Genomic DNA, 10,877 nt, shown 5'->3' with positions numbered 1-10,877 from the left:
AGCCTGAAGCCTGAAGCCTGATTCTCGACAGCCTGAAGCCTGACAGCCTGAAGCTCGACAGCCTGAAGCTCGACTGTGAGTACCAGACATTTATCTGTGACTCTGATTTCTTTATTAAACAAAGAAAAGTCTCTGATGATGATTCATAATATCGAGCGCAGTCTAACTCAATCCAAAACAAAAAGCTCTGCTATAAATTCTACATTAATGAAGTTTATACAGTTAAAATCGTCAGGAAGGAGATAATTCTACTTTTATTACTGAGCTCATAGTATCTGATGGAGGTTTGTTAAAGTTTATTATATCGAATGGTGTTCCTAATATAACACCAATATAACACCAATATAATATAATAAACCTTAACACACCTCCATCACCCACTGTTGTACATATGCACATAATAAAGAGGCCAGTGAGTGTATATTATAATAAATCTCAGTTTAATGTAAAAAGTAAAAAATCGTTTTTTTTCAGGATGCATTTGAATTAAGGAAGTGATGAAAGATGTGAGAAAATGGTTTAAAGAAATGAATTAGCATATAATTAAGACTTTTTAATTTAAGTTATAATAAGTGCTGCATTGTTTCTACTTGTTTAAAGACATATAGATGATGTCAGTGTTATTTATTCTATATTTAATCAGGAAGTCTCATCGAGATTCAGATCTGCTTTCCGAGAGAAACATTCAGACAAAAACACAATCAGAGAAAATAATTCTGCGTATAAAACCATGACTCGCTGTTTTTACACGTCAATATTTGTACAAATTAAATATAACGTGTTAATTTGATTAAATTAGAGGTGTTGGTTGGTGGATTGTGTTACTGTTGGAAAGAGCCAGGCTAGCTGTTTCCCCCTGTTTCCAGTCATTATGCTAAGCTAAGCTAACCAGCTGTAGTGTACAGACAATGATTTTCTTTTCATAATAAAGGAACAAACTCTTCAAAATAAAGCAACATGTCACTCATTGCAGCACCGGGTGACATGTTGCTTTATTTTCTTTCAAACAAACAGTAACATACAGAACAGAACATTTTAGATTCTGCATAGAGCTCAAATCAGCCACAATAAGAAATGCAATAAAATGACAGATGAACAGATAAATGAGCTTCTGTAGCTGCTGCATTTAATCTGATACAAACATTTAAACAGGAATTTAACATTTCATCAATCCAGTAACTACTCCTATTGAAGTATCAGTAACTATTTCAATGTTCTTCTTTCTATAAACTGGTTAAATGCTCCAGGCCTCTAAATTGTGTCTCACTGATTCACATCCTTGAAATAAAAGGTTCTCTGGTGGTTTATCTGTGAGCTACACGTGTCTGACGGTAAACATCAGGTTTCTATTTCATCATTACTGCCTGAGCATGAGATCCATGAATAAAACTAAAGTCACATATGTAACTACGGTTATATGAATCCTGGATGAGGTGGAGCTTCATGGGCCCGTTCATCGCTTAATTATTATTATTATTATGGTGGCGACCCGGTTGTGACTGATTTTGTGTTAGCTAACCTTTGTTGGTGAAGGCAGAGAGGGTTATAAACATTAGCTTTGTAGTTAGCAGAGGTGTTTCCACTTATTCTAACTTATATTGATTGCAACCCTTGTTGGTGACGGCAGTGTGTTCGCCCCCCCAGCATCTGTTGTTATTCTTTTGCTGGTTGTTACCGTGTTGAGGGACAGCTCTTGCTCGATGGTGCATCCTCCAGAAAGAAGTCCAAAGAGTCCAAACTTGCCTCCATGGTGTACCAGTTAACTGCGGTGTTTCACCAGATGAAATTCCTAGCCCTCCAGTCTGGGACTGGTCGGGGACGCGGGTGCTCTGGCTCCTTCTGCAGCCATGTTGTATCCAGAGGATGATGTGCTCTCAATGATGGCCTTGGCCACTGATTTTGGTGAACATGGGGCAGGTGTGGTCTCCCAGAATGCAGCCTCCAATGCCTCTGAAGTGAGCTCCCATTCTTTGGGGATGGTATTGAGGATAGATCTACTGGAGCCATCATTCGTACGGCCCTGGCCTGCCTGAAGTTGGACGTGGCCAGTGCTTTTTTCAGGCGTGGTTCAGCCCCTGCCACCTTTACTGTCCCTCTGTCAGATGAATACCTGAGGGAGTTGCATGCATGCTGGAGGCGTACTAGAGCCCTCTCGCATACAACATCCGATGGCTGAACCCTGGCATGTATCTCTGCAGGCTTTTGCACTTATGTACAGAGAACTGGGGTGGTTGATCTCCAGTCTCGTCCAGGCTCACCACCAGGTTTGCCTTGCACAGTCGCATCTCACTGAAACATGTAGGATAACCGTCTGCAGTGTCCTCGTGTAACCTGATGAGCTGTTTGGGTTGGCTACACTAGAATGCATGGTCCAATCCAGGCAGACTAGACAGCAGCATTATGGGCTTTGCAGGAGTGTGCTGGCTCCCAGCAGGCCTAGGGGTTCTTCGCCTTAGCCCTGAACCAGGAGTTGTCTGACCCCATGGACAATAGTGCCATCGAGCAGGTAGATCGACTGTTAGAACCTGGGGGGGTCTATTTGACCTAGTTCCTTGTAGAAAAGAAAGATGGTGGTCTCTGCCCTATCCTCGACTTAAGGGAACTCAATAGGTTCTTGAAGCTTTTTAAGTTCCACATGCTCAGTATTGCAGAGGTTCTGCATACTGTTGCCAGAGGGGAGTGGTTTTCATCAATTGACCTGAAGGTTGCCTACATTCATGTACCCATAGTGTCACAATACAGGGTGTGTGTGACAGCAGCCCTCTCACCTCTGCAGTCGCAGGGCATTAAGATCCTGGCATACCTGGACGACTGGTTCAGCTGTGAGCAGCTGGTTACAGTCGTCCTGTTTAAGCACCTCCTAGGTAGATTGACAGCTGCTGCAACCGGCCGCTGACTGATTGTACAGACTCCGTCCACAATGAGAACAGGTGGCAGCTGTTCTCTGTATGATGTTCAGGCAGGGATGAGGATCCCCTGCACTGTTCAGTTCCTACAATTCCTACAATCACTCTTAGATGATGGACAGTCCACTGCTACCTTGAGGGTATTCATGGCAGCCATTCCCTCTCGACATGCTTGAGTCGATAATAACACAGTGGGGTGCCAAAGTCTTGTGTCTCTTTCCAAAGGGAGCTTGGAGACTACATCCCACACAAGGACAGAGAGCTCCAGCAGAGATCTGCCCCTGGTGCTGGATGCTTTGTGTTTGGCAAAGGCAGAACTGAAGTGAGTGTCTGCAAAGGTTCTGTCATCATCAAACCTTAGCCGACCTATCCACCTGGCACAGTTTACCCCCACCCCGAAGTCTAATGGGAGGACAAGTTAAGACTGCTGTGCTCTTGTGGGCGGCTGTGGCTCAGGAGGTAGAGCAGTCTATGTAAATCTGACCCAGTGTATAAGGTGGTTAGTACAGCTGTTCCTCTGCTATGTTGGTCCAATGAAATGCTGTGCTCTCTCACTCCCTGTTATATGGGCTGAGATAGCACTCTACTAGGGCTGTCTCCATGTCATTGGCGGCCCAGCGAGGCAGGCATCTTAAGGCCAAATGTGCTGCGGGGTAAATGTTGCCATTCCTCATCCACTGGGTGTGGACCTGTTGCCTGGGTCTACTGCTTCCTCTCAATGAGGTATCTATTGGGATTCTTCGTGACTGTTGTTATGGGTCATTCAGTAAGGATGAAATACAACAAACGTTATGTATGTAACTACGTTTCTGTGGATCCTGGATGAGCGTTAGAGCGTTCTGTCACTGTCTGATGTCACCAGAAGATATAGGTTAGTCGGGGTCATCAGGGGTCATCAGGGGTCATCAGGGGTCACAGGTGACGTTGTTGGTATAGATACTCAACAAGCGCATGATGGAGGTGAGATGGAGACATTTGGTGCTTGAAGCTCATCCAGGATTCATAGAACCGTAGTCACATATGTAACTTTTGTTTTACACTGATGATGTAGAGCTCTCTGAAACTCACGGATCAAATATGATTGACTGGACTTACAGAGTTACATTTTATAAAAGTCTATCAAACCTCAAATCTTTTAGGTTGTGCTAAGTTAGTGAGAACTTCATGAAGTGATGATTTGTTGTCAGATTGTGGAATTCTTCAGTCTCCAAATGACAAAAACCTAAAATACAATTTCAGTGATTAATGTTCATAAATTAGAGACATTTATGGGATGAAGTAATGTTAAGTAACATTTTGGTTGTTGTTGAATTCCTCTGCAGATATCAAACATCTTCATCATCGTTACTGACAGCAGCTGATCTTAACAGACTGGATGTAACAGATCTGAAGATCTCTATTCAACAATGGGAACAATACAAAGACGTCTTCTCTTACTTCTGTCTCTGCTGCTTCATCTCAACCCTTCACTCTCATATTCACTGAAAAACTGCACTGTTGATTATTCTGAGGATGACTCTGCTGATATTGTCTTGAACTGCCTTCATGGTGATCTTGCTGCTGTCCCTCATGACATCCCCAGAGATGTAAGCTCAGTAGATCTCAGTAACAATCTCATTGGACAGATTAACAGGAAAGATTTGGGCTTCTTTTCAAAGCTGAGACTTTTGTTCCTGAACTCGAATAAGATTGCTCACGTAGACGATGGATCTTTTATCGGGTTGGCGGCGTTGTCAACACTTGGCATGAGAGCTAATGAACTCACCAGCCTGACAGGAAACCTTTTCCAGGGACTGTCAAACCTCACAACGCTTGACATTGAGCAAAACAAAATCCAGTTCATCGATGCGTCAGCCTTTCACTTCCTGACCAGTTTACAGACTGTGATGCTGAATAGGAACCAGCTCCAACAAGTTTCAGACATTCAGCCCATCTTACAGCTACCACATCTACAAAATCTGGGCATTGGAAATAATCGATTTCATTCTTTCCAGACCAAAGATCTGCTGCTGAACATGTCCTCAAGCCTGAAGGTGTTGGATGTAGCTGATAGTGAGTTGGAAATATTCAGCATCACCACACCGATCTTTCCTCACCTTGAGCTGATTAACATTTCTCGTTGTGGCAGAAGTGCCAGTCTGAAATGGGACATCCCTGACAAGACTTTACTGAAGAACATAACTCAACTGTATTTTGGCTTTACTTCACTGCCTTTTAAAGAGATGCAAAAAGTCCTGCAGAGTGTTGACTCACTGATGCATCTCACTCTATATTATATGGAAAGGTGGATCAAAAACGGCCTCTTAGATACAGTCTGCAAAATCCCAACACTTAAGAAGTTGGATCTGTCTTACAACACTTTCCCCAAAATCAGTGCAAAGCTTGTAAATTGCTCTCAGCTCACTGAACTTGACCTGTCCAGTACTTTCATGGAGGAAGTGTTTCCAGGCTCCATACGATCGATGAAGCAACTGAGGTACCTCAACTTACAAGGCAACAAGCTCTCCAAAGTGCCAGATGACATCAGGAGTCTCTCCTCCCTCGAGATCCTGGATCTGAGTTATAATTATCTCATTGAGTTGGGCTGTGGAGATTTCCTAAACACAACACGCCTCACTGAACTTAATCTGAGCAACAACCGCATTGCCAAACTGGACTCGTGTGCCTTTGAAAATCTGGAAGATCTGAAAGTTTTAGATTTAAGTCACAACCTGCTGTCGACATTCAGAGGCGCCTTCAAAACTGGCCTGCAGAAGCTTGAATTCCTCCATTTGAGCAATAACTTTGTGTCTGTTTTGGAAAAAGGGGATTTTGAAGCTTTAGGATCTGTAAAGTATTTGGATGTGGTGTTAGATAATATCAACTCGGTGGAACAGGAAGCTTTTGATGGAATGAACAATCTGGAAACTCTTAATGTGAAGCTTCCTCTCCATTTTGAAATAGACATCACAGGACTGCATCAGCTGAAAAGTCTCACAGTATATTTTAATACTGACAGCAGTTTCAAAAGTACTCCTCCAAACCCTGAAAAAGTTTTGTTTAATTTAAAATATTTAAAAACTTTTAACGTAATATGCAAAGGCAATCATTTGGGCTTTCCCTTTGATGTGCCAACATACATCTACAGGGATATGAAAAATTTAGAGGAGTTCACGGCTGTGAATGTGTTTGTTTATGCACCGGATCCAACAACATTTTGGTTCAACCCTAAGCTCAAGAATTTGACGATCCAGCAGACTGATTTGACAGAATTTGATCCTAATCTGTTTCGGCCGATCCCAAACCTGCAGTCCCTCGATCTGTCCAGAAACAAACTCAGATCTTTGGATTTTCTGGCTCAGTCCAATCTGTCGGTTCTCAGCTGGTTGAAACTCAGTGAGAACGAGTTGACGGTGATCAATGAGACGGTCTTCCAGTCTCTGCCTGCACTAACATATTTGGACCTGCTTGGTAACCCTTTCACCTGTGACTGCTCTAATGTCGGCTTCATCCAATGGGTGATTAGCAACAACCAGACACAAGTTGTTAACGCCTACCGGTACACTTGTTCCTTTCCTCCCAATAAACAAGGAAGCAAGCTGCTGGACTTTGACATCCAGTCCTGCTGGATGGACGTTAACTTCCTCTGCTTCATTTCCAGCACTTGTCTGGTTGTGCTAACTCTCCTCACATCCTTCATCTACCACTTTCTGAGGTGGCAGCTAACCTATGGCTTCCACCTCTTCCTGGCCTTCCTCTATGACAAGAGGAAGAGGAAGAAGGGAGCTCCTCACTGCTACGACGCCTTCATCTCCTACAACGTTCATGACGAGGCCTGGGTTTACCAAGAGATGCTTCCAGTGCTGGAAGGAGAGCAGGGCTGGAGACTCTGTCTGCACCACAGAGACTTCCAACCAGGTACATCTCAGCACTTCTAACTGTTAACCTGCAGTCTAGTTGTTTCTGTCAGCTGACATCACAAACTCTCACATGGTAACAGAAGGAAAAGTTAGTTTCAGTAACAGTCTCTTAGAAATGACGTTCATATGCAGCTAAAATGTTTTCTCAGTGACGCTGCTTTGACAAATCTAATCTCTGCCTCTCTGAAATGAATGAAGGTACATTTATATATGGCTCAGAAGTTGATGAGATCTTTAATGAGGTTCATTACTGTTGGAGCAGAACCTGGAAGTTCTGGCTTCACTTCAGGTCTCTATGGCAATATGACTTCCAAGTGACTCTTCTATCTGTGGAGCACCGTCACTCTCCTCTATCCATTCAGTAAAGATATTCACCTTGTGTTGAAAACCTGACGACGTACAGGCTAAACGTGTTGTACGACTCATGCAAACTGACAGCCTTTCTGAGGTGCCTAATTTATTCTGAGAATCAGAGTATAAGACATATAGTGACTCTGCTGAAAGCCTGTAAAGCTTCAGTTAGGACAGGTTTGTCAAAACGAACTTTCATGTTTTATGTATTTTGTTGGATGAGTTTTTGTCTTTGAAACATTTGAGTCCATTTTCATTACTGTTGGTTTTAATAACCCTCAGTGACATTCAGATTTAACGTCTCTGTGTTTGTGTCTTCCTCTTCCTCTTATCTGCTTCCTGTCAGAGATGCTCAGATTACAGTTTCCATAGAAAGGTGAAGATTTTTAGTGTTTGAGTTTCACTTCCTTTTTATTCATTGGTCTGTATGTCACATACAGAACGCTCAGTTCATCAGACACGCTGCAGCGGTTTTGATGTGGCTTGTGGTTTAGTACCAAATGTATAGTTCTTTACTTCTTAGCCAGCTGAACAGGAACAGAGACATCAGCTGTCAGCAGATTCATGACAAACACATCAGAGTCTGTATCAACCTTTAAACCTCCATCATCCATCAGTGAATTTGTCCTTAATTCAGCGTCTCACCTTTACCTGGTTCAATGTCAACAGTAAGTGTGTCTCCACAGGTAAGCCCATCATAGAGAACATCACAGACGCCATCTACAACTGCAGGAAGACCATCTGTGTGATCAGCCGTCACTACCTGCAGAGCGAGTGGTGCTCCAGAGAGATCCAGATGGCCAGGTGGGGGCTCTGCAGGAACAAAACCAAGAGGCACAAAGTTTCAGTTGAATTAATTAAATCATAAACAGAAGACAAGACAGGTGTAGGAGGAATTCATTAAAGTACGTGTTGTGGAAATGGTATCAAACAGCACCAAAATGGCAAATTTGATTCAAAATGGCTGACTTCCTGTTGGAGTGAGGGTATGGGTTCAAGAGACTTGATGATACATATGTTTACCAAATTTTATTCATCTACGTCAATCTGGAGGGAGGGGCTCAATTTCCTTAATCTTCTACAGGGTGCAGTGGCGCCATTTGGCCAGCAGTTCCTGTTCAATGCTGAAACTTCAACATTCCTCACATCGCCACGAAGCAACCACATCCGTAATTAGAAAGTTTTTGATAACTTTTCATCTCCAATGTCTCAAGATGTTTCTGAGTCAATTTGAAGTCGGTCGGATTAAATCCCTAGGACAAGTTCGTTAAAGTACGAGGTGTGGAAATCGCCAAAATTGCACATATTTTCAAAATGGCCGACTTCCTGTTGGAGTGATGTCATGGGTCCCTCAGACTTTTTTGTGCGTCTGGACATGATACATGCATATACCAAATTTCATTCATGCACGTCAATTTTTTACATTTTCATATTCGTTAGGGGGCGCTATTGAGCCATTTTGCGACGGCCATTTTGGCGAACCATAAAATATCAAATGTTTCACCGGGTCTGATGTGCGTGCAAATTTTTGTGAGTTTTGGGGCACGTTTAGGCTGTCAAAAAGGCGTTTGTTTTTTTTATAATAATAATAATTAAAGCTGCAAGCAGTGATGAACGGGCCCTCGCCCCCCCGCATCGCCCCAAAACAGCGAAATGTGCCGTACGTGCATGTTGGTGCACGCTGCAGTCGCAGGGCAGACACAGCGGGCACGTAGACTTCTGCACCCGGGCTTTTAATGAACATTGTGTGACGGGGCTAACTCACACTGCCTCTGTCCACATCCTGTACAATTCATATAAATGGGATAATGTTTGTCAGGCTGACTTCCTGTGTCCAGTAGGTGGCGCTGTGTATATGACACAGTGTTAATGCATAGATGTTCAGGGAGGGACCCTCTACATGCGTGGTGAAGATGGTGTAGATGGGACGATGTCTGTAGGAGTTATAAGGACTTCCTGCTTTATGGACAGGAAGAAGTCAAAAAACAGATTCTGATAACTTTTCATCTCCGATGTCTCAAGATGTTTCTGAGAGAATTTGAAGTTGGTTTATGTGCCAGTAGTCCACAGGCTGTTGGTTCAGACTGGTTTTCTGTGGCATCACATCAGACATTTTACTGCTGTTAAACTGAACATTTATAACACATTTTACTATTTCAACCCAAACCATGATCTATCTCTAAGCAAGTGGTTTTTGTTCTGAACCTAAACATTTAAACCTCAAACCATTTTGAATCAGTTTCGTACATTAAACAGATATTTGACACGAGGAATCTGTAGCAAGAGCAGCTTTCTTTGGGATAATGTGCTGTTTGACCAGTGGTAGTGGTGATGTAATGCATTACTGTTACTGCTGAGTCATTAATAAAGTAGCTGGAACATTATGACAGTCATGAATAAATGGATAATCAGTGTAATATAAAGCATTTGTGTGTCCTCACATACTCAGCACCTCCAGCTTTTATGTGTCAGCCTCTCACACTGATGGAGTCCTCTGAATCGTCCTCTGTGATCTGTTGCAGCTTCCGTCTGTTTGATGAGCAGAAGGACGTGTTGATCCTGCTGTTTCTGGAGGACATCCCTGCTCATCAGCTGTCTCCGTACTACCGCATGAGGAAGCTGGTGAAGAGACGCACCTACCTGAGCTGGACGCAGGCTGGTGGACACACAGGAGTCTTCTGGCAGAACGTACGGAGAGCTCTGGAGACGAGGGACGCTCCCAACGAGACCACCAACCTGCTGACCGGACCCAGGGGATGCTTTCGCCAAGGATGCAGACGTCTTGATGCTGAAGACCCTTAAAGAGCTGCCAGTGGCTGCTCGCTGCTCCAACTGGTTCCCATTCACAAACCTCAACGCTTCTCTTGAAATATGAAGTCGCTCATTGTTTCAACGAGTCATTGTGTTCTCAGTCTTTAAACTCAGGTTCCCCTTTAAGTGTGAGTAAGATTTAAAGGCTTATGCTGGCTTTGATGTCAGCTGTGTGGATGTTGATTGACAGCTGTTCACCTGCTGCTTTCCCTGAATGAGTCTATTGATGCAATATTTAATCAAATGTAATATTACTTCATTACAATGCCTGCCCTGTTAGCACAATTTAGCTCAAATAGCAAACATTAGCACAACTTTGCTCAGCCTTACGTTTGCTTTGGTGTTCTCAAATTACAAAAAATAAATCTGCATTAAGGTTGTTTATATTTTAAAACATATTATCAACATTATATTATATTGTAATATTGTATTGTATTTTTAAACTCTCTCAATATTTATCAGTAAAGCTGATCAAACACGCAGCAGACTGTGTGGATCATTTGTCTCCTCTATCGAGAGTTTTCTGTTCTTATGGGGACACTGAAACACACACACACACACACACACACAGAGCTGCTGAGTCATCACACAGCTTTGATGTTCAGGTTAAAGCAGCTTTATGCTCAATATGGAGAAATGTTCAAAAAACAAGCTGCTCGGCCTGGAAACTAAAGAAATACTTCCTGAGTACCGAGCGGGGTTACTAGAGTTCATCCTGAGTACCGAGCAGGGTTACTAGAGTTCATCCCGAGTACCGAGCGGGGTTACTAGAGTTCATCCCGAGTACCGAGCGGGGTTACTAGAGTTCATCCCGAGTACCGAGCGGGGTTACTAGAGTTCATCCCGAGTACCGAGCGGGGTTACTAGAGTTCATCCCGAGTACCGAGCGGGGTTACTAGAGTTCATCCCG

The 10,877-nt window shown here is 43.2% G+C and overlaps 1 protein-coding gene across 1 annotated transcript; it reads left to right on the top strand.

Moving 5' to 3' along the window:
- Positions 1-4,312: 4,312 nt before the first annotated feature.
- Positions 4,313-9,958, top strand: LOC128374512 (toll-like receptor 13). The gene is made up of 4 exons (XM_053334781.1): positions 4,313-5,907; positions 5,986-6,803; positions 7,843-7,960; positions 9,679-9,958. The coding sequence occupies exons 1-4, from the start codon at positions 4,313-4,315 to the stop codon at positions 9,956-9,958; spliced, it is 2,811 nt and encodes a 936-aa protein (XP_053190756.1).
- The last annotated feature ends 919 nt before the right edge of the window (positions 9,959-10,877 follow it).

This window comes from Scomber japonicus, chromosome 15 (assembly GCF_027409825.1).
Source record: "Scomber japonicus isolate fScoJap1 chromosome 15, fScoJap1.pri, whole genome shotgun sequence".
NCBI classification, from domain to species: domain Eukaryota; kingdom Metazoa; phylum Chordata; class Actinopteri; order Scombriformes; family Scombridae; genus Scomber; species Scomber japonicus.
This window is presented reverse-complemented; position numbering and strand designations above follow the sequence as displayed.